The 25,341-nt window shown below is 50.8% G+C and overlaps 1 protein-coding gene across 1 annotated transcript; it reads right to left on the reverse strand.

The window, feature by feature from the left end:
• Positions 1-991: 991 nt before the first annotated feature.
• aldh5a1 (aldehyde dehydrogenase 5 family, member A1 (succinate-semialdehyde dehydrogenase)) lies at positions 992-23,739 on the reverse strand. Its single transcript, XM_072460788.1, has 10 exons — positions 23,404-23,739; positions 21,378-21,461; positions 18,050-18,220; positions 17,305-17,421; positions 15,305-15,448; positions 11,101-11,244; positions 10,730-10,888; positions 8,914-9,077; positions 4,883-4,941; positions 992-1,259 (listed from the first exon to the last, which is right to left on the reverse strand). The coding sequence occupies exons 1-10, from the start codon at positions 23,689-23,691 to the stop codon at positions 1,048-1,050; spliced, it is 1,542 nt and encodes a 513-aa protein (XP_072316889.1). The 5' UTR covers positions 23,692-23,739; the 3' UTR covers positions 992-1,047.
• Between the last annotated feature and the right edge of the window lie 1,602 nt (positions 23,740-25,341).

Genomic DNA, 25,341 nt, shown 5'->3' on the forward strand with positions numbered 1-25,341 from the left:
ACATCCGGGTCTTTCTTCTTCTATGGTTTCCGGGGTGCGCGCGGTGCTGCCCCCTCTGGTCAGAGCAGGAAGCAGCAGATCTGTGACTGAAACGTCCCTGACGCAAAGACATGGACGACACAAACATCACGAGGACTGAGGTCGGGACAGACATCAGGCAAATGACGAATTGACAGAACATAAATCCAAACACGTGATTTAGTCTTTATTAATCACTTTTATTCATTTTTTTCACAACAAAAATAGAATGTCAATGATCAAATGAAATAAAGATATGAAGACGTCAAGTGAAAGTCACGGAGGAAACATTTGAAACAAAAGTGAAATCTATTTGACAAAAATAAATTAATACAAAATTAAAATACACATTTATACATCACATTAAGTTTTATCTGATACAAAAGTATATTTGGAATATAAACTACAAAAAACAATTTCACCTTCATTTCAAAGACAAATGGAGAAAATTTTAGAGTTTAACATTTTAAAAACATTTAAAACTGTCACAGAAAAAACATGAATACTTTTTATTGTTGTTAATATTACACCATTTTGAAACTTTTACTGTAAAAATATTCCCTTTATATTTGTGCTTTTTGTTAAGAATAGTTATATTATTCTGCTTCACATTATATGTATATATATATATATAAACTATATACTATATAGTTTATATATAGTATATATATATATATATACTATATATATACTATATATATATATATATATATAGTATATATATATATATACTATATACTATATATATATATATATATAGTATATATATACTATATATATATATATACACATATACTATATATATAGTATATATAAGTATATATATAAGTATATATATATATATATATATATATAGTATATATATATATTTCTATATATAGTATATATATATATATATATATATATATTTCTATATATATACTTATATATAGTATAGTGATGTGCAGTAAACTCCAGTGTTGTGTTTAAAGGAGCTCTAACGTTAGGCTCCTCACACTTTCTAGGTCACATGTGACATTAGGACACGCCTCAGGGCTGGAGTCCCCCGAAGCACACGTACTTGACGTGCAGATACTCATCGATGCCGTACTTGGAGCCTTCACGTCCGAGTCCCGACTGTTTGACTCCACCAAACAGACCCTCAGGGGCCGAAAGGAGGCCCTCATTCACTCCCACCATTCCCACCTCCAACGCCTCAGCGACGCGCCAGATCTGTGACACGTCGCGCGAGAAGAAGTAACCTGAGAACAAGAGAAGAAGTGCCCTGAGAACAACCAGGACTAAACCAGGTCTAAACCAGGACTAAACCAGGTCTAAACCAGGACTAAACCAGGTCTAAACCAGGTCTAAACCAGGACTAAACCAGGTCTAAACCAGGACTAAACCAGGTCTAAACCAGGACTAAACCAGGTCTAAACCAGGTCTAAACCAGGACTAAACCAGGACTAAACCAGGTCTAAACCAGGTCTAAACCAGGTCTAAACCAGGACTAACCCAGGACTAAACCAGGACTAAACCAGGACTAACCCAGGACTAAACCAGGACTAAACCAGGTCTAAACCAGGTCTAAACCAGGACTAAATCAGGACTAAACCAGGACTAAACCAGGTCTAAACCAGGTCTAAACCAGGACTAAACCAGGACTAAACCAGGACTAACCCAGGACTAAACCAGGACTAAACCAAGTCTAAACCAGGACTAAACCAGGACTAAACCAGGACTAAACCAGGTCTAAACCAGGTCTAAACCAGGACAAAACCAGGTCTAAACCAGGACTAAACCAGGTCTAAACCAGGACTAAACCAGGACTAAACCAGGACTAAACCAGGTCTAAACCAGGTCTAAACCAGGACAAAACCAGGACTAAACCAGGACTAAACCAGGTCTAAACCAGGTCTAAACCAGGACTAAACCAGGACTAAACCAGGTCTAAACCAGGACTAAACCAGGTCTAAACCAGGACTAAACCAGGACTAAACCAGGTCTCAACCAGGACTAAACCAGGACTAAACCAGGTCTAAACCAGGACTAAACCAGGTCTAAACCAGGACTAAACCAGGACTAAACCAGGACTAACCCAGGACTAAACCAGGACTAAACCAGGTCTAAACCAGGTCTAAACCAGGACTAAACCAGGACTAAACCAGGTCTAAACCAGGACTAAACCAGGACTAAACCAGGACTAAACCAGGACTAACCCAGGACTAAACCAGGACTAAACCAGGTCCAAACCAGGTCTAAACCAGGACTAAACCAGGACTAAACCAGGACTAAACCAGGTCTAAACCAGGTCTAAACCAGGACAAACCCAGGACTAAACCAGGTCTAAACCAGGACTAAACCAGGTCTAAACCAGGTTTAAACCAGGACTAAACCAGGACTAAACCAGGTCTAAACCAGGACTAAACCAGGTCTCAACCAGGTCTAAACCAGGACTAAACCAGGACTAACCCAGGACTAAACCAGGACTAAACCAGGTCTAAACCAGGTCTAAACCAGGACTAAACCAGGACTAAACCAGGTCTAAACCAGGACTAAACCAGGTCTAAACCAGGTCTAAACCAGGACAAAACCAGGTCTAAACCAGGACTAAACCAGGACTAAACCAGGTCTAAACCAGGACTAAACCAGGACTAACCCAGGACTAAACCAGGACTAAACCAGGTCTAAACCAGGTCTAAACCAGGACTAAACCAGGACTAAACCAGGTCTAAACCAGGACTAAACCAGGTCTAAACCAGGTCTAAACCAGGACAAAACCAGGACTAAACCAGGTCTAAACCAGGACTAAACCAGGTCTAAACCAGGTTTAAACCAGGACTAAACCAGGACTAAACCAGGACTAAACCAGGTCTAAACCAGGTCTAAACCAGGACAAAACCAGGACTAAACCAGGTCTAAACCAGGACTAAACCAGGTCTAAACCAGGTCTAAACCAGGACTAAACCAGGACTAAACCAGGTCTAAACCAGGTCTAAACCAGGACTAAACCAGGTCTAAACCAGGTCTAAACCAGGACTAAACCAGGTCTAAACCAGGACTAAACCAGGACTAAACCAGGTCTAAACCAGGACTAAACCAGGACTAAACCAGGTCTCAACCAGGACTAAACCAGGACTAAACCAGGTCTAAACCAGGACTAAACCAGGTCTAAACCAGGACTAAACCAGGTCTAAACCAGGTCTAAACCAGGACTAAACCAGGTCTAAACCAGGTCTAAACCAGGTCTCAACCAGGACTAAACCAGGACTAAACCAGGTCTAAACCAGGACTAAACCAGGACTAAACCAGGTCTAAACCAGGACTAAACCAGGACTAAACCAGGACTAAACCAGGTCTAAACCAGGACTAAACCAGGTCTAAACCAGGACTAAACCAGGACTAAACCAGGACTAACCCAGGACTAAACCAGGACTAAACCAGGTCCAAACCAGGTCTAAACCAGGACTAAACCAGGACTAAACCAGGTCTAAACCAGGACTAAACCAGGACTAAACCAGGACTAACCCAGGACTAAACCAGGACTAAACCAGGTCCAAACCAGGTCTAAACCAGGTCTAAACCAGGTCTAAACCAGGACAAAACCAGGACTAAACCAGGTCTAAACCAGGACTAAACCAGGTCTAAACCAGGACTAAACCAGGACTAAACCAGGTCTAAACCAGGACAAAACCAGGACTAAACCAGGACTAAACCAGGTCTAAACCAGGTCTAAACCAGGACTAAACCAGGACTAAACCAGGACTAAACCAGGTCTAAACCAGGTCTAAACCAGGACTAAACCAGGACTAAACCAGGTCTAAACCAGGACTAAACCAGGTCTAAACCAGGACTAAACCAGGACTAAACCAGGTCTAAACCAGGTCTAAACCAGGACTAAACCAGGTCTAAACCAGGACTAAACCAGGACTAAACCAGGTCTAAACCAGGTCTAAACCAGGACTAAACCAGGTCTAAACCAGGACTAAACCAGGACTAAACCAGGTCTAAACCAGGACTAAACCAGGACTAAACCAGGTCTAAACCAGGACTAAACCAGGTCTAAACCAGGTCTAAACCAGGACTAAACCAGGTCTAAACCAGGTCTAAACCAGGTCTAAACCAGGACTAAACCAGGTCTAAACCAGGACTAAACCAGGTCTAAACCAGGTCTAAACCAGGACTAAACCAGGTCTAAACCAGGTCTAAACCAGGTCTAAACCAGGACTAAACCAGGTCTAAACCAGGACTAAACCAGGACTAAACCAGGTCTAAACCAGGACTAAACCAGGTCTAAACCAGGTCTAAACCAGGACTAAACCAGGACTAAACCAGGTCTAAACCAGGTCTAAACCAGGACTAAACCAGGACTAAACCAGGTCTAAACCAGGTCTAAACCAGGACTAAACCAGGTCTAAACCAGGTCTAAACCAGGACTAAACCAGGTCTAAACCAGGTCTAAACCAGGACTAAACCAGGTCTAAACCAGGTCTAAACCAGGTCTAAACCAGGACTAAACCAGGTCTAAACCAGGTCTAAACCAGGTCTAAACCAGGTCTAAACCAGGACTAAACCAGGTCTAAACCAGGACTAAACCAGGACTAAACCAGGTCTAAACCAGGTCTAAACCAGGACTAAACCAGGACTAAACCAGGTCTAAACCAGGTCTAAACCAGGACTAAACCAGGTCTAAACCAGGTCTAAACCAGGACTAAACCAGGTCTAAACCAGGTCTAAACCAGGTCTAAACCAGGACTAAACCAGGTCTAAACCAGGACTAAACCAGGTCTAAACCAGGACTAAACCAGGACTAAACCAGGACTAAACCAGGTCCAAACCAGGTCTAAACCAGGACTAAACCAGGACTAAAGTAGTGGTGACTGACCTGCTAAACCCACGTTGGTTGCATTTGCGATGGCCACAGCTTCTTCTTCAGTGTCAAACCTGAAAAGGACAAACCAGAATTCAGAGGTCAGAGGTCAGAGGTCAGAATCTGCCCCTAGCACTGATCAGATTGTATATTTGATCATTTCACAGGGTTATTTACATGTCATATTCATCTCATAGTGAAAGGAGATGATACATTTATATTTGATAAAACACAGACCTGATCCACAGACACGAGTCACAGACCTGATCCACAGACACGAGTCACAGACCTGATCCACAGACCCGAGTCACAGACTTGATCCACAGACACGAGTCACAGACCTGATCCACAGACCTGATCCACAGACACGGGTCACAGACATGATCCAAAGACACGAGTCACAGACCTGATCCACAGACCCAAGTCACAGACCTGATCCACAGACACAAGTCACAGACCTGATCCACAGACCTGATCCACAGATACGAGTCACAGACCTGATCCACAGACACGAGTCACAGACATGATCCACAGACACGAGTCACAGACCTGATCCAGAGACCTGATCCACAGACACGAGTCACAGACCTGATCCACAGACCTTATCCACAGACACGAGTCACAGACATGATCCAAAGACCTGATCCACAGACCTGATCCACAGACACGAGTCACAGATACGAGTCACAGACCTGATCCACAGACACGAGTCAAAGGCCTGATCCACAGACCTGATCTACAGTTACGAGTCACAGACCTGATCCACAGACCTGATCCACAGACACGAGTCACAGACACGAGTCACAGACACGAGTCACAGACACGAGTCACGGACTGGATCCACAGACACGAGTCACAGACACGAGTCACGGACTGGATCCACAGACACGAGTCACAGACCTGATCCACAGACCTGATCCACAGACATGATCCACAGACATGATCCACAGACACGAGTCACAGTCACAAGTCACAGACACGAGTCACAGACACGAGTCACGGACCTGATCCACAGATACGAGTCACAGACCTGATCCACAGACCCGAGTCACAGACACAAGTCACAGACACGAGTCACAGACACGAGTCACGGACCTGATCCACAGATACGAGTCACAGACCTGATCCACAGACCCGAGTCACAGACACAAGTCACAGACACGAGTCACAGACCCGAGTCACAGACCTGATCCACAGACCGGAGTCACAGACCTGATCCACAGACCTGATGCACAGACCTGATGCACAGACCCGAGTCACAGACCTGATCCACAGACCTGATGCACAGACGTGATCCACAGACACGAGTCACAGACCTGATCCACAGACACGAGTCACAGACCTGATCCACAGACCTGATCCACAGACCTGATCCACAGACCCGAGTCACAGACCTGATCCACAGACCCGAGTCACAGACCTGATCCACAGACATGATCCACAGACACGAGTCACAGACCTGATCCACAGACATGATCCACAGACACGAGTCACAGTCACAACTCACATACACGAGTCACAGACCTGATCCACAGACCTGATCCACAGACATGATCCACAGACATGATCCACAGACACGAGTCACAGTCACAAGTCACAGACACGAGTCACAGACACGAGTCACGGACCGGATCCACAGACACGAGTCACAGACACGAGTCACAGACCTGATCCACAGACCTGATCCACAGACCTGATCGACAGACCTGATCCACAGACCCGAGTCACAGACCTGATCCACAGACACGAGTCACAGACCTGATCCACAGACCTGATCCACAGACCTGATCCACAGACACGAGTCACAGACCTGATCCACAGACCTGATCCACAGACCCGAGTCACAGACCTGATCCACAGACACGAGTCACAGACCTGATCCACAGATACGAGTCACAGACCTGATCCACAGACCTGATGCACAGACCTGATCCACAGACCCGAGTCACAGACCTGATCCACAGACCCGAGTCACAGACATGATCCACAGACCTGATGCACAGACCTGATCCACAGACCCGAGTCACAGACATGATCCACAGACACGAGTCACAGACATGATCCACAGACCTGATCCACAGACCCGAGTCACAGACCTGATCCACAGACCCGAGTCACAGACCTGGTCCACAGACCGGAGTCACAGACCTGATCCACAGACCTGATCCACAGACACGAGTCACAGACCTGATGCACAGACCTTATCCACAGACACGAGTCACAGACACGAGTCACAGACACGAGTCACAGACACGAGTCACAGACCTGATGCACAGACCTGATCCACAGACACGAGTCACAGACCTGATCCACAGACACGAGTCACAGACCTGATCCACAGACACGAGTCACAGACCTGATCCACAGACACGAGTCACAGACCTGATCCACAGACCCGAGTCACAGACCTGATCCACAGACCGGAGTCACAGACCTGATCCACAGACCCGAGTCACAGACATGATCCACAGACCTGATGCACAGACACGAGTCACAGACCTGATCCACAGACCGGAGTCACAGACCTGATCCACAGACCCGAGTCACAGACATGATCCACAGACACGAGTCACAGACATGATCCACAGACATGATCCACAGACACGAGTCACAGACATGATCCACAGACCTGATCCACAGACCGGAGTCACAGACCTGATCCACAGACCTGATGCACAGACCTGATCCACAGACACGAGTCACAGACCTGATCCACAGACCTGATCCACAGACACGAGTCACAGACCTGATGCACAGACCTTATCCACAGACACGAGTCACAGACACGAGTCACAGACACGAGTCACAGACACGAGTCACAGACCTGATGCACAGACCTGATCCACAGACACGAGTCACAGACCTGATCCACAGACACGAGTCACAGACCTGATCCACAGACACGAGTCACAGACCTGATCCACAGACACGAGTCACAGACCTGATCCACAGACCCGAGTCACAGACCTGATCCACAGACCGGAGTCACAGACCTGATCCACAGACCCGAGTCACAGACATGATCCACAGACCTGATGCACAGACACGAGTCACAGACCTGATCCACAGACCGGAGTCACAGACCTGATCCACAGACCCAAGTCACAGACATGATCCACAGACACGAGTCACAGACATGATCCACAGACATGATCCACAGATACGAGTCACAGACATGATCCACAGACCTGATCCACAGACCGGAGTCACAGACCTGATCCACAGACCTGATGCACAGACCTGATCCACAGACCCGAGTCACAGACATGATCCACAGACACGAGTCACAGACATGATCCACAGACCTGATCCACAGACCGGAGTCACAGACCTGATCCACAGACCTGATCCACAGACCTGATGCACAGACACGAGTCACAGACATGATCCACAGATACGAGTCACAGACATGATCCACAGACACGAGTCACAGACATGATCCACAGACCTGATCCACAGACCGGAGTCACAGACCTGATCCACAGACCTGATGCACAGACCTGATCCACAGACCCGAGTCACAGACATGATCCACAGACACGAGTCACAGACATGATCCACAGACCTGATCCACAGACCGGAGTCACAGACCTGATCCACAGACCTGATCCACAGACCTGATGCACAGACACGAGTCACAGACATGATCCACAGATACGAGTCACAGACATGATCCACAGACCTGATCCACAGACCCGAGTCACAGACCTGATCCACAGACCCGAGTCACAGACCTGGTCCACAGACCGGAGTCACAGACCTGATCCACAGACCTGATCCACAGACACGAGTCACAGACCTGATGCACAGACCTTATCCACAGACACGAGTCACAGACACGAGTCACAGACACGAGTCACAGACACGAGTCACAGACACGAGTCACAGACACGAGTCACAGACCTGATGCACAGACCTGATCCACAGACACGAGTCACAGACCTGATCCACAGACACGAGTCACAGACCTGATCCACAGACACGAGTCACAGACCTGATCCACAGACACGAGTCACAGACACGAGTCACAGACACGAGTCACAGACCTGAGCACAGGCATCACGGGGCCAAACGTCTCTTCTCGGGTGCACAACATGTCTGTGGTGACATCAGCGAGGAGGGTGGGCTCTACAAACGAACCGGCCAATTGCGAGCCTCCCCTGAGCAGCCGCGCCCCCAGAGACACAGCGTCCGCAATCTGCAACGCCACCTTCAGGAAAGAACGAGGAAGTGCAGTGAGAATTGGTGATAAACCAGGTCTAAACCAGGTCTAAACCAGGACTAAACCAGGACTAAACCAGGTCTAAACCAGGTCTAAACCAGGTCTAAACCAGGACTAAACCAGGTCTAAACCAGGTCTAAACCAGGTCTAAACCAGGACTAAACCAGGTCTAAACCAGGACTAAACCAGGACTAAACCAGGTCTAAACCAGGTCTAAACCAGGACTAAACCAGGACTAAACCAGGTCTAAACCAGGTCTAAACCAGGTCTAAACCAGGACTAAACCAGGTCTAAACCAGGTCTAAACCAGGACTAAACCAGGACTAAACCAGGTCTAAACCAGGACTAAACCAGGTCTAAACCAGGTCTAAACCAGGACTAAACCAGGTATAAACCAGGTCTAAACCAGGTCTAAACCAGGACTAAACCAGGTCTAAACCAGGACTAAACCAGGTCTAAACCAGGTCTAAACCAGGTCTAAACCAGGACTAAACCAGGACTAAACCAGGTCTAAACCAGGTCTAAACCAGGTCTAAACCAGGACTAAACCAGGTCTAAACCAGGTCTAAACCAGGTCTAAACCAGGACTAAACCAGGACTAAACCAGGACTAAACCAGGACTAAACCAGGTCTAAACCAGGTCTAAACCAGGTCTAAACCAGGACTAAACCAGGTCTAAACCAGGACTAAACCAGGACTAAACCAGGACTAAACCAGGACTAAACCAGGACTAAACCAGGTCAAAACCAGGACTAAACCAGGACTAAACCAGGTCTAAACCAGGTCCAAACCAGGTCTAAACCAGGTCTAAACCAGGTCTAAACCAGGTCTAAACCAGGACTAAACCAGGTCTAAACCAGGACTAAACCAGGACTAAACCAGGTCTAAACCAGGTCTAAACCAGGTCTAAACCAGGACTAAACCAGGACTAAACCAGATCTAAACCAGGTCTAAACCAGGACTAAACCAGGTCTAAACCAGGTCTAAACCAGGACTAAACCAAGACTAAACCAGGTCTAAACCAGGTCTAAACCAGGACTAAACCAGGACTAAACCAGGTCTAAACCAGGACTAAACCAGGACTAAACCAGATCTAAACCAGGTCTAAACCAGGACTAAACCAGGTCTAAACCAGGTCTAAACCAGGACTAAACCAAGACTAAACCAGGTCTAAACCAGGTCCAAACCAGGTCTAAACCAGGTCTAAACCAGTTCTAAACCAGGTCTAAACCAGGACTAAACCAGGTCCAAACCAGGTCTAAACCAGGACTAAACCAGGACTAAACCAGGTCTAAACCAGGTCTAAACCAGGTCTAAACCAGGACTAAACCAGGACTAAACCAGATCTAAACCAGGTCTAAACCAGGACTAAACCAGGTCTAAACCAGGTCTAAACCAGGACTAAACCAAGACTAAACCAGGTCTAAACCAGGTCTAAACCAGGACTAAACCAGGACTAAACCAGGTCTAAACCAGGACTAAACCAGGACTAAACCAGATCTAAACCAGGTCTAAACCAGGACTAAACCAGGTCTAAACCAGGTCTAAACCAGGACTAAACCAAGACTAAACCAGGTCTAAACCAGGTCTAAACCAGGACTAAACCAGGACTAAACCAGGACTAAACCAGGATTCGTTACCTTCTTTGCCGCTCTATCGTTGATCAGTGGTCCTTGGGTGGTTGTGGGTTCAATTCCGTGGCCCAGTTTGAGCTCTTGGTCCATGGCCACGCCCACTCTCTGCAGAAACTCCTCGTAAACGCCGCTTTGCACCAAGATCCGGTTTGAACACACACACGTCTGTCACAGAAACCCAAGACATAAAGAGTCCAAGAAGGTCCAGGCACCAGGACCCCATGGCTCCTCCCCCTCACCTGTCCCGAGTTCCTGAACTTTGACCCCATGGCTCCTCCCCCTCACCTGTCCCGAGTTCCTGAACTTTGACCCCATGGCTCCTCCCCCTTACCTGTCCCGAGTTCCTGAACTTTGACCCCATGGCTCCTCCCCCTCACCTGTCCCGAGTTCCTGAACTTTGACCCCATGGCTCCTCTCACGGCGCGGTCGAGGTCGGCGCTGTCGAACACGATGAAGGGGGCGTGGCCTCCCAGCTCCATGGACGCTCGCTTCACGGTGTCGGCGGCCATCTTTAACAGCAGCTGAGGACAGAGCGACACACAGAGCTGACCAGCAGGGACAGGGACACGTGGAGCTTCTGTAGGACAGGGACACGTGGAGCTTCTGTGGGACGTACAAGCGGGACAGGGACAGGTGGAGCTTCTGTGGGACGTACAAGCGGGACAGGGACAGGTGGAGCTTCTGTGGGACGTACAAGCGGGACAGGGACAGGTGGAGCTTCTGTGGGACGTACAAGTGGGACAGGAGCACGTGGAGCTTCTGTGGGACGTACAAGTGGGACAGGAGCACGTGGAGCTTCTGTGGGACGTACGAGCGGGACAGGAGCACGTGGAGCTTCTGTGGGACGTACGAACGGGACAGGGACACGTAGAGCTTCTGTGGGACGTACAAGCGGGACAGGGACACGTGTAGCTTCTGTGGGACGTACAAGCGGGACAGGAGCACGTGGAGCTTCTGTGGGACGTACAAGCGGGACAGGGACACGTGGAGCTTCTGTGGGACGTACAAGCGGGACAGGGACACGTGTAGCTTCTGTGGGACGTACAAGCGGGACAGGGACACGCGGAGCTTCTGTGGGACGTACAAGCGGGACAGGGACACGTGTAGCTTCTGTGGGACGTACGAACGGGACAGGGACACGTAGAGCTTCTGTGGGACGTACGAGCGGGACAGGAGCACGTGGAGCTTCTGTGGGACGTACAAGCGGGACAGGGACACGTGGAGCTTCTGTGGGACGTACAAGCGGGACAGGGACACGTGTAGCTTCTGTGGGACGTACGAACGGGACAGGGACACGTAGAGCTTCTGTGGGACGTACAAGCGGGACAGAAGCACGTGGAGCTTCTGTGGGACGTACAAGCGGGACAGGGACACGTGTAGCTTCTGTGGGACGTACGAACGGGACAGGGACACGTAGAGCTTCTGTGGGACGTACGAACGGGACAGGGACACGTGGAGCTTCTGTGGGACGTACGAGCGGGACAGGAGCACGTGGAGCTTCTGTGGGACGTACAAGCGGGACAGGGACACGTGGAGCTTCTGTGGGACGTACAAGCGGGACAGGGACACGTGTAGCTTCTGTGGGACGTACGAACGGGACAGGGACACGTAGAGCTTCTGTGGGACGTACAAGCGGGACAGAAGCACGTGGAGCTTCTGTGGGACGTACAAGCGGGACAGGGACACGTGTAGCTTCTGTGGGACGTACGAACGGGACAGGGACACGTAGAGCTTCTGTGGGACGTACGAGCGGGACAGGGACACGCGGAGCTTCTGTGGGACAGGGACACGTGGAGCTTCTGTGGGACAGGGACAGGTGGAGCTTCTGTGGGACGTACAAGCGGGACAGGGACAGGTGGAGCTTCTGTGGGACGTACAAGTGGGACAGGAGCACGTGGAGCTTCTGTGGGACGTACGAGCGGGACAGGGACACGTAGAGTTTCTGTGGGACGTACGAGCGGGACAGGAGCACGTGGAGCTTCTATGGGACGTACGAGCGGGACAGGAGCACGTAGAGCTTCTGTGGGACGTACAAGCGGGACAGGAGCATGTGGAGCTTCTGTGGGACGTACGAGCGGGACAGGAGCACGTGGAGCTTCTGTGGGACGTACGAACGGGACAGGGACACGTAGAGCTTCTGTGGGACGTACGAGCGGGACAGGAGCACGTAGAGCTTCTGTGGGACGTACAAGCGGGACAGGAGCACGTAGAGCTTCTGTGGGACGTACAAACGGGACAGGGACACGTAGAGCTTCTGTGGGACGTACGAGCGGGACAGGAGCATGTGGAGCTTCTGTGGGACGTACGAGCGGGACAGGAGCACGTGGAGCTTCTGTGGGACGTAAGAACGGGACAGGGACACGTAGAGCTTCTGTGGGACGTACGAGCGGGACAGGAGCACGTGGAGCTTCTGTGGGACGTACAAGCGGGACAGGGACACGTGTAGCTTCTGTGGGACGTACGAACGGGACAGGGACACGTAGAGCTTCTGTGGGACGTACGAGCGGGACAGGGACACGCGGAGCTTCTGTGGGACAGGGACACGTGGAGCTTCTGTGGGACGTACGAACGGGACAGGGACACGTAGAGCTTCTGTGGGACGTACGAGCGGGACAGGAGCACGTAGAGCTTCTGTGGGACGTACAAGCGGGACAGGAGCATGTGGAGCTTCTGTGGGACGTACGAGCGGGACAGGAGCACGTAGAGCTTCTGTGGGACGTACAAGCGGGACAGGAGCATGTGGAGCTTCTGTGGGACGTACGAGCGGGACAGGAGCACGTAGAGCTTCTGTGGGACGTACGAGCGGGACAGGAGCACGTGGAGCTTCTGTGGGACGTACAAGCGGGACAGGGACACGTGTAGCTTCTGTGGGACGTACGAACGGGACAGGGACACGTAGAGCTTCTGTGGGACGTACGAGCGGGACAGGGACACGCGGAGCTTCTGTGGGACAGGGACACGTGGAGCTTCTGTGGGACGTACGAACGGGACAGGGACACGTAGAGCTTCTGTGGGACGTACGAGCGGGACAGGAGCACGTAGAGCTTCTGTGGGACGTACAAGCGGGACAGGAGCATGTGGAGCTTCTGTGGGACGTACGAGCGGGACAGGAGCACGTAGAGCTTCTGTGGGACGTACGAGCGGGACAGGAGCACGTGGAGCTTCTGTGGGACGTACAAGCGGGACAGGGACACGTGTAGCTTCTGTGGGACGTACGAACGGGACAGGGACACGTAGAGCTTCTGTGGGACGTACAAGCGGGACAGAAGCACGTGGAGCTTCTGTGGGACGTACAAGCGGGACAGGGACACGTGGAGCTTCTGTGGGACGTACGAGCGGGACAGGGACACGTGTAGCTTCTGTGGGACGTACGAACGGGACAGGGACACGTAGAGTTTCTGTGGGACGTACAAGCGGGACAGAAGCACGTGGAGCTTCTGTGGGACGTACAAGCGGGACAGGGACACGTGTAGCTTCTGTGGGACGTACGAACGGGACAGGGACACGCGGAGCTTCTGTGGGACAGGGACACGTGGAGCTTCTGTGGGACAGGGACAGGTGGAGCTTCTGTGGGACGTACAAGCGGGACAGGGACAGGTGGAGCTTCTGTGGGACGTACAAGTGGGACAGGAGCACGTGGAGCTTCTGTGGGACGTACGAGCGGGACAGGAGCACGTGGAGCTTCTGTGGGACGTACAAACGGGACAGGGACACGTAGAGCTTCTGTGGGACGTACGAGCGGGACAGGAGCACGTGGAGCTTCTATGGGACGTACGAGCGGGACAGGAGCACGTAGAGCTTCTGTGGGACGTACAAGCGGGACAGGAGCACGTAGAGCTTCTGTGGGACGTACAAACGGGACAGGGACACGTAGAGCTTCTGTGGGACGTACGAGCGGGACAGGAGCATGTGGAGCTTCTGTGGGACGTATGAGCGGGACAGGAGCACGTGGAGCTTCTGTGGGACGTACGAACGGGACAGGGACACGTAGAGCTTCTGTGGGACGTACGAGCGGGACAGGAGCACGTGGAGCTTCTGTGGGACGTAAGAACGGGACAGGGACACGTAGAGCTTCTGTGGGACGTACGAGCGGGACAGGAGCACGTGGAGCTTCTGTGGGACGTACAAGCGGGACAGGGACACGTGTAGCTTCTGTGGGACGTACGAACGGGACAGGGACACGTAGAGCTTCTGTGGGACGTACGAGCGGGACAGGGACACGCGGAGCTTCTGTGGGACAGGGACACGTGGAGCTTCTGTGGGACGTACGAACGGGACAGGGACACGTAGAGCTTCTGTGGGACGTACAAGCGGGACAGAAGCACGTGGAGCTTCTGTGGGACGTACAAGCGGGACAGGAGCACGTAGAGCTTCTGTGGGACGTACGAGCGGGACAGGGACACGTGTAGCTTCTGTGGGACGTACGAGCGGGACAGGGACACGTCGAGCTTCTGTGGGACGTACAAGCGGGACAGGGACACGTGGAGCTTCTGTGGGACGTACAAGCGGGACAGGGACACGTGGAGCTTCTGTGGGACGTACAAGCGGGACAGGGACACGTGGAGCTTCTGTGGGACGTACCTTTCCTGTGGCCGTGGAGCCAGTGAAGGAGATCTTGGACACCAGAGGGTCCGTGCACAGGACATGTCCCACAGACGGAGTGTTCTGTCGAGAGCAGGGAACCACGTTCACCACTCCAGCTGGAAGTCCTGCCTGCTCCGCCAGCTGCAACACAGAGGAGGAGCAGAGGAGGAACATCAGAGACACAGAGGAGGAACATCAGAGACACAGAGGAGGAGCAGAGGAGGAGCAGAGGAGGAACATCAGAGACACAGAGGAGGAACATCAGAGACACAGAGGAGGAGCAGAGGAGGAGCAGAGGAGGAACATCAGAGACACAGAGGAGGAACATCAGAGACACAGAGGAGGAGCAGAGGAGGAGCAGAGGAGGAACATCAGAGACACAGAGGAGGAGCAGAGGAGGAACATCAGAGACACAGAGGAGGAACATCAGAGACACAGAGGAGGAGCAGAGGAGGAGCAGAGGAGGAACATCAGAGACAGAGAGGAGGAACATCAGAGACACAGAGGAGGAGCAGAGGAGGAGCAGAGGAGGAACATCAGAGACACAGAGGAGGAGCAGAGGAGGAACATCAGAGACACAGAGGAGGAACATCAGAGACACAGAGGAGGAGCAAAGGAGGAGCAGAGGAGGAACATCAGAGACACAGAGGAGGAGCAGAGGAGGAACATCAGAGACACAGAGGAGGAACATCAGAGACACAGAGGAGGAGCAGAGGAGGAGCAGAGGAGGAACAGAGGAGGAACATCAGAGACACAGAGGAGGAACATCAGAGACACAGAGGAGGAGCAGAGGAGGAGCAGAGGAGGAACATCAGAGACACAGAGGAGGAGCAGAGGAGGAACATCAGAGACACAGAGGAGGAACATCAGAGACACAGAGGAGGAGCAGAGGAGGAGCAGAGGAGGAACATCAGAGACACAGAGGAGGAGCAGAGGAGGAGCAGAGGAGGAACATCAGAGACACAGAGGAGGAGCAGAGGAGGAGCAGAGGAGGAACATCAGAGACACAGAGGAGGAACATCAGAGACACAGAGGAGGGGCAGAGGAGGAGCAGAGGAGGAACATCAGAGACACAGAGGAGGAACATCAGAGACACAGAGGAGGAGCAGAGGAGGAGCAGAGGAGGAACATCAGAGACACAGAGGAGGAACATCAGAGACACAGAGGAGGAACATCAGAGACACAGAGGAGGAGCAGAGGAGGTGCAGAGGAGGAACATCAGAGACACAGAGGAGCAGAGGAGGAGCAGAGGAGGTGCAGAGGAGGAGCAGAGGAGAAGCAGAGGAGGAGCAGAGGAGGAACATCAGTGACACAGAGGAGGAGCAGAGGAGGAGCAGAGGAGGGACACCAGAGACACAGAGGAGGAGCATCAGAGACACAGAGGAGGGGCATCAGAGACACAGAGGAGGAGCATCAGAGACACAGAGGAGGAGCAGAGGAGGAGCAGAGGAGGAGCATCAGAGACACAGAGGAGGAGCATCAGAGACACAGAGGAGGAGCATCAGAGACACAGAGGAGGAGCATCAGAGACACAGAGGAGGAGCATCAGAGACACAGAGGAGGAGCATCAGAGACACAGAGGAGGTGCAGAGGAGGAGCAGAGGAGGAGCATCAGAGACACAGAGGAGGAGCATCAGAGACACAGAGGAGGAGCATCAGAGACACAGAGGAGGAGCATCAGAGACACAGAGGAGGAGCATCAGAGACACAGAGGAGGGGCATCAGAGACAGAGGAGGAGCATCAGAGACACAGAGGAGGAGCATCAGAGACACAGAGGAGGAGCATCAGAGACACAGAGGAGGTGCAGAGGAGGAGCAGAGGAGGAGCATCAGAGACACAGAGGAGGAGCATCAGAGACACAGAGGAGGAGCATCAGAGACACAGAGGAGGAGCATCAGAGACACAGAGGAGGAGCATCAGAGACACAGAGGAGGAGCATCAGAGACACAGAGGAGGAGCATCAGAGACACAGAGGAGGAGCATCAGAGGTTTGTACCTCGGCCAGAGCGAGCGCTGACAGGGGCGTGTCCTCGGCCGGTTTGATGACGACGGTGCAGCCGGCGGCCAAAGCCGCGCCCACTTTCCTCGTGATCATCGCACTGGGGAAGTTCCACTGCAACACAAGAGTCACATGACACAGGGAGGGCATCTGACACAGGGAGGGCATCTGACACAGGGAGGGCATCTGACACAGGGGGAGGGCATCTGACACAGGGAGGGCATCTGACACAGGGGGAGGGCATCTGACACAGGGAGGGCATCTGACACGGGGGGAGGGCATCTGACACGGGGGGAGGGCATCTGACACGGGGGGAGGGCATCTGACACGGGGGGAGGGCATCTGACACGGGGGGAGGGCATCTGACACAGGGAGGGCATCTGACACGGGGGGAGGGCATCTGACACAGGGGGAGGGCATCTGACACAGGGAGGGCATCTGACACAGAGGGAGGGCATCTGACACAGGGGGAGGGCATCTGACACGGGGGGAGGGCATCTGACACGGGGAGGGCATCTGACACAGGGGGAGGGCATCTGACACGGGGGGAGGGCATCTGACACGGGGGGAGGGCATCTGACACAGGGGGAGGGCATCTGACACGGGGGGAGGGCATCTGACACGGGGGGAGGGCATCTGACACAGGGAGGGCATCTGACACAGGGAGGGCATCTGACACGGGGGGAGGGCATCTGACACGGGGGGAGGGCATCTGACACAGGGGGAGGGGCATCTGACGCACCGGCGTGATGATGGAGGCCACGCCCACGGGCTGTTTGAGGAGGAGCATCTTTCGGTCTTTCAAGGGCGACGGGACGATGTCGCCGTAGACTCGCCGCGCCTCCTCAGAAAACCACTCCAGGAACGAGGACGAGTACGAGATTTCCCCGAGCGACTCTGACATCGGCTTTCCCTGAAGGTCAGAGAGAAGGTCAGAGAGAGAAGGTCAGAGAGAAGGTCAGAGAGAGGTCAGAGAGAGAAGGTCAGAGAGAGAAGGTCAGAGAGAAGGTCAGAGAGAGGTCAGAGAGAGAAGGTCAGAGAGAAGGTCAGAGAGAGGTCAGAGAGAGAAGGTCAGAGAGAAGGTCAGAGAGAGGTCAGAGAGAGAAGGTCAGAGAGAAGGTCAGAGAGAAGGTCAGAGAGAGAAGGTCAGAGAGAAGGTCAGAGAGAGGTCAGAGAGAGAAGGTCAGAGAGAAGGTCAGAGAGAGGTCAGAGAGAGAAGGTCAGAGAGAAGGTCAGAGAGAGGTCAGAGAGAGAAGGTCAGAGAGAAGGTCAGAGAGAAGGTCAGAGAGAGAAGGTCAGAGAGAGAAGGTCAGAGAGAGAAGGTCAAAGAGAGAAGGTCAGAGAGAAGGTCAGAGAGAAGGTCAGAGAGAGAAGGTCAGAGAGAGAAGGTCAGAGAGAAGGTCAAAGAGAGAAGGTCAGAGAGAAGGTCAGAGAGAAGGTCAGAGAGAGAAGGTCAGAGAGAGAAGGTCAGAGAGAGAAGGTCAAAGAGAGAAGGTCAGAGAGAAGGTCAGAGAGAAGGTCAGAGAGAGAAGGTCAGAGAGAGAAGGTCAGAGAGAAGGTCAAAGAGAGAAGGTCAGAGAGAAGGTCAGAGAGAGAAGGTCAGAGAGAGAAGGTCAGAGAGAAGGTCAGAGAGAAGGTCAGAGAGAGAAGGTCAGAGAGAGAAGGTCAGAGAGAAGGTCAAAGAGAGAAGGTCAGAGAGAAGGTCAGAGAGAGAAGGTCAGAGAGAGAAGGTCAGAGAGAGAAGGTCAGAGAGAAGGTCAGAGAGAGAAGGTCAGAGAGAGAAGGTCAGAGAGAAGGTCAGAGAGAGGTCAGAGAGAGAAGGTCAGAGAGAAGGTCAGAGAGAGGTCAGAGAGAGAAGGTCAGAGAGAAGGTCAGAGAGAAGGTCAGAGAGAGAAGGTCAGAGAGAGAAGGTCAGAGAGAGAAGGTCAAAGAGAGAAGGTCAGAGAGAAGGTCAGAGAGAAGGTCAGAGAGAGAAGGTCAGAGAGAAGGTCAAAGAGAGAAGGTCAGAGAGAAGGTCAGAGAGAGAAGGTCAGAGAGAGAAGGTCAGAGAGAAGGTCAGAGAGAGAAGGTCAGAGAGAGAAGGTCAGAGAGAAGGTCAAAGAGAGAAGGTCAGAGAGAAGGTCAGAGAGAGAAGGTCAGAGAGAGAAGGTCAGAGAGAGAAGGTCAGAGAGAGAAGGTCAGAGAGAAGGTCAGAGAGAAGGTCAGAGAGAGAAGGTCGGAGAGAAGGTCAGAGAGAGAAAGTCAGAGAGAAGGTCAGAGAGAGAAGGTCAGAGAGAGAAGGTCAGAGAGAGGTCAGAGAGAGAAGGTCAGAGAGAAGGTCAGAGAGAGAAGGTCAGAGAGAGAAGGTCAGAGAGAGAAGGTCAGAGAGAGAAGGTCAAAGAGAGGTCAGAGAGAGAAGGTCAGAGAGAAGGTCAGAGAGAGAAGGTCAGAGAGAGAAGGTCAGAGAGAGAAGGTCAGAGAGAGAAGGTCAAAGAGAGAAGGTCAGAGAGAAGGTCAGAGAGAAGGTCAGAGAGAGAAGGTCAGAGAGAGAAGGTCAGAGAGAAGGTCAAAGAGAGAAGGTCAGAGAGAAGGTCAGAGAGAGAAGGTCAGAGAGAGAAGGTCAGAGAGAAGGTCAGAGAGAAGGTCAGAGAGAAGGTCAGAGAGAGAAGGTCAGAGAGAGAAGGTCAGAGAGAAGGTCAAAGAGAGAAGGTCAGAGAGAAGGTCAGAGAGAGAAGGTCAGAGAGAGAAGGTCAGAGAGAAGGTCAGAGAGAGAAGGTCAGAGAGAGAAGGTCAGAGAGAAGGTCAGAGAGAGGTCAGAGAGAGAAGGTCAGAGAGAAGGTCAGAGAGAGGTCAGAGAGAGAAGGTCAGAGAGAAGGTCAGAGAGAGAAGGTCAGAGAGAGAAGGTCAGAGAGAGAAGGTCAGAGAGAGAAGGTCAAAGAGAGAAGGTCAGAGAGAAGGTCAGAGAGAGAAGGTCAGAGAGAGAAGGTCAGAGAGAAGGTCAAAGAGAGAAGGTCAGAGAGAAGGTCAGAGAGAGAAGGTCAGAGAGAGAAGGTCAGAGAGAGAAGGTCAGAGAGAAGGTCAGAGAGAGAAGGTCAGAGAGAGAAGGTCAGAGAGAAGGTCAAAGAGAGAAGGTCAGAGAGAAGGTCAGAGAGAGAAGGTCAGAGAGAGAAGGTCAGAGAGAGAAGGTCAGAGAGAGAAGGTCAGAGAGAAGGTCAGAGAAAAGGTCAGAGAGAGAAGGTCGGAGAGAGAAAGTCAGAGAGAAGGTCAGAGAGAGAAGGTCAGAGAGAGAAGGTCAGAGAGAGAAGGTCAGAGAGAAGGTCAGAGAGAGAAGGTCAGAGAGAAGGTCAAAGAGAGAAGGTCAGAGAGAGAAGGTCAGAGAGAGAAGGTCAGAGAGAAGGTCAGAGAGAGAAGGTCAGAGAGAGAAGGTCAGAGAGAAGGTCAAAGAGAGAAGGTCAGAGAGAGAAGGTCAGAGAGAGAAGGTCAGAGAGAAGGTCAGAGAGAAGGTCAGAGAGAGGTCAGAGAGAGAAGGTCAGAGAGAAGGTCAGAGAGAGGTCAGAGAGAGAAGGTCAGAGAGAAGGTCAGAGAGAGGTCAGAGAGAGAAGGTCAGAGAGAAGGTCAGAGAGAGGTCAGAGAGAGAAGGTCAGAGAGAAGGTCAGAGAGAAGGTCAGAGAGAGAAGGTCAGAGAGAGAAGGTCAGAGAGAGAAGGTCAGAGAGAGAAGGTCAAAGAGAGAAGGTCAGAGAGAAGGTCAGAGAGAAGGTCAGAGAGAGAAGGTCAGAGAGAGAAGGTCAGAGAGAAGGTCAAAGAGAGAAGGTCAGAGAGAAGGTCAGAGAGAGAAGGTCAGAGAGAGAAGGTCAGAGAGAAGGTCAGAGAGAAGGTCAGAGAGAGAAGGTCAGAGAGAAGGTCAAAGAGAGAAGGTCAGAGAGAAGGTCAGAGAGAGAAGGTCAGAGAGAGAAGGTCAGAGAGAGAAGGTCAGAGAGAAGGTCAGAGAGAGAAGGTCAGAGAGAAGGTCAAAGAGAGAAGGTCAGAGAGAGAAGGTCAGAGAGAAGGTGGAGCTGGATCTGGTGAAGATCGAGATGAAGAGAAAACTGACCGACTCGAAGGTGATGATTTTGGCGAGATCGTCTTTGTGTTGAATCATGAGGTTGAACCATTTCCTCAGGAGCAAACTTCTCTCCTGAAACACAAAGAGCTCGTCAAATGTGTCGCCTTTATTACTTTCATTCAGTTTGTCTTTTTACTGCAGTTTTGTTTCTGTGGTTGAATATTTAAGAGGTCAAAACATCTGAAAAACAGCCAGTATTTTACGTCCCACATGGTCAGACACATGTTATTACTAGACTTATTACCAGAGTAATTACCAGGAAATACCAATATTATCAGTGTTATTATAGTATTGTTACTGAAGTTATAAACAGTGTTATTATCAGCAATATTATGTGATATTTTCAGTTATTACCAGTGTTATTACCAGTGTTATTACCGGTGTTATTATCAGTGTTATGTGAGATTTTCAGAGTTATTACCGGTGTTATTACCAGTGTTATTATGTGTTATTGTCAGTGTTATTGTGTGTTATCATCAGTGTTATTATGTGATATTTTCAGAGTTATTATCAGTGTTATTATATGTTATTATCAGTGTTATTATTAGTGTTATTATCAGTGTTATTATCAGTGTTATTATCAGTGTTATTACCAGTGTTATTATGTGTCATCAGTGTTATGTTATTATCCGTGTTATTATGTGTTATTACCAGTGTTATTATGTGTTATTATGTGTTATTACCAGTGTTATTATGTGTTATTACCAGTGTTATTGTGTTATTACCAGTGTTATTACCAGTGTTATTATGTCGAAAAAGCTTCAGTTGTTTCATCTGGACTCAGTTTGAAAAAAAATAGACGTTTCGACTCTCATCCAAGAGTCATTGTCAATAACAGAATTTAGGTCGAGAACTCCGATATTAATACTGTTCTGTGGTAAGACCCGCCCATTGGGAGGAGCCTTCCTGAAGTAGAAAGAGTTGTTTGTTTCAACAGAAACTCCCCCCTTGTATCTACCTTATACTATGGAACACGCCTGGACGAATGAGGGATTACACCGACAGTGTTATTATGTGTTATTACCAGTGTTATTACCAGTGTTATTATGTGTTATTACCAGTGTTATTATGTGTTATTACCAGTGTTATTATGTGTTATTACCAGTGTTATTACCAGTGTTATTATGTGTTATTACCAGTGTTATTATGTGTTATTACCAGTGTTATTATGTGTTATTACCAGTGTTATTACCAGTGTTATTATGTGTTATTACCAGTGTTATTATGTGTTATTACCAGTGTTATTATGTGTTATTATGTGTTATTACCAGTGTTATTATGTGTTATTACCAGTGTTATTGTGTTATTACCAGTGTTATTACCAGTGTTATTATGTCGAAAAAGCTTCAGTTGTTTCATCTGGACTCAGTTAGAAAAAAAATAGACGTTTCGACTCTCATCCAAGAGTCATTGTCAATAACAGAATTTAGGTGGAGAACTCCGATATTAATACTGTTCTGTGGTAAGACCCGCCCATTGGGAGGAGCCTTCCTGAAGTAGAAAGAGTTGTTTGTTTCAACAGAAACTCCCCCCTTGTATCTACCTTATACTATGGAACACGCCTGGACGAATGAGGGATTACACCGACAGTGTTATTATGTGTTATTACCAGTGTTATTACCAGTGTTATTATGTGTTATTACCAGTGTTATTATGTGTTATTACCAGTGTTATTATGTGTTATTACCAGTGTTATTACCAGTGTTATTATGTGTTATTACCAGTGTTATTATGTGTTATTACCAGTGTTATTATGTGTTAATACGTGTCAGTGTCTGGCCATAATACTGCTTTCATGGCAGGAGTAAAAGTACAGATTCACCCGGTAAAAGTAGCTCTGTATTTGTTATTTTCGGTAGAATTGACTTTTACCGATTGAAAGTTGGCTCGACGTTATGACTAAGAGACGCGGTAGTTGAAGTCTGGATGAAGAAAGTCCCGGTGCATTTCTCTGACAAACACACAAATGTGGCGCGTGTGAGCGGACTCTGGTTTGGCGGCTTCAGGCACGTACTTTGGCCGTGTGCTGTTTCCAGGACTGAAACGCCTCGTACGCGGCGTCCACGGCGCGTTTCGCCTCCCCGGGGCCGCAGTCCGAGACCCGGGCGAGCTCCTGTCCCGTGGCCGGGTCCAGCACCGGGAACACGGCGGCGGCGGAGCTCCAGCGGCCGTTTATGTAGCTCTGCGTCCGGAGCAGCGGAGCGGCCACGTCCAGGCGGTGAGAGCGGCGGACCGAGGTGTGAAGAGCCGAGATCCGCGTCCGAAACACGGCCCCGAGTCTGAGCGCGCGGGCGGAGAACATGACGGCAGCCGGAGCCGAGGAGCACCGGGGGAACCGTGAGGAGAACCGGGAGGAGAACCAACTGAACCTGGAGGAGAACCGGGACGAGAACCAACTGAACCTGGAGGAGAACCGGGAGGAGAACCAACTGAACCTGGAGGAGAACCGACCTCCGGTGGTTTGAGCTGGTCCCGTGAGTCACGTGACACTGCTACACAATGACGCTGTAAAAAATACACTACACACGTACACTGTAAAATATATATAAATATATATATAAATATATATAAATATAAATATAAAGTCATAGACTTAAATCACGTTCTAAAAATAAATTGAATAATCATTTTTGGAAGAAAATTACTTTTAGTCACTCGAAGACTATTTTATTGACTAAATTGTTTTGTCATGTTGTAAGTTATAAAACATATATTACCAGTTTAAGTGAATTTCCAGGAGGCTCCGGGACTGATGCTGGAGGAGCAGAGGCTCTACTGCGAGCTCCTCTCGTGTGACTGAGCTCCTCCCCCTCTCTCTAAGGGAGCGCCCACCCACCTGGAGGAGGAAACTCATTCCACCACTTGTATCCTCCATCTTGTCCTTTGGGTCATTAAAGCTCATGACCATAGGTGAGGTCAGAACGTAGAGTGACCCACCCACCTGGAGAGAACAAGGACCCCCCACCCACCTGGAGAGAACAAGGACCCCCCACCCACCTGGAGAGAACAAGGACCCCCCACCCACCTGGAGAGAACAAGGACCCCCCACCCACCTGGAGAGAACAAGGACCCCCCACCCACCTGGAGAGAACAAGGACCCCCACCCACCTGGAGAGAACAAGGACCCCCCACCCACCTGGAGAGAACAAGGACCCCCCACCCACCTGGAGAGAACAAGGACCCCCCACCCACCTGGAGAGAACAAGGACCCCCCACCCACCTGGAGAGAACAAGGACCCCCCACCCACCTGGAGAGAACAAGGACCCCCCACCCACCTGGAGAGGACAAGGACCCCCCACCCACCTGGAGAGAACAAGGACCCCCCACCCACCTGGAGAGAACAAGGACCCCCCACCCACCTGGAGAGAACAAGGACCCCCACCCACCTGGAGAGAACAAGGACCCCCCACCCACCTGGAGAGAACAAGGACCCCCCACCCACCTGGAGAGAACAAGGACCCCCCACCCACCTGGAGAGAACAAGGACCCCCCACCCACCTGGAGAGAACAAGGACCCCCCACCCACCTGGAGAGAACAAGGACCCCCCACCCACCTGGAGAGAACAAAGACCCCCCACCCACCTGGAGAGGACAAGGACCCCCCACCCACCTGGAGAGGACAAGGACCCCCCACCCACCTGGAGAGAACAAGGACCCCCCACCCACCTGGAGAGAACAAAACACTTCGGTTGATAAATCTGGGATAAGTGAAACATTAAACATAAACTGGACGACACAAGGTCCAACAAAAACATTGCAGCAGTTTGAAGTTTACCTCGATGTTCTATTGGTCAAAGCTTCTGTGGAAATCAAAACCTAATCCCAACTGTGAAACATGGTTTTGGCATCATGGTTTGGGGCATCATGGTTTGGGGCATCATGGTTTGGGGCATCATGGTTTGGGGAATCATGGTTTGGGGCATCATGGTTTGGGGCATCATGGTTTGGGGC

This window comes from Eucyclogobius newberryi, unplaced genomic scaffold, assembly GCF_026437365.1.
Source record: "Eucyclogobius newberryi isolate DKJ021-1_F unplaced genomic scaffold, fEucNew1.0.hap1 SCAF_3, whole genome shotgun sequence".
Lineage (NCBI taxonomy): Eukaryota > Metazoa > Chordata > Actinopteri > Gobiiformes > Gobiidae > Eucyclogobius > Eucyclogobius newberryi.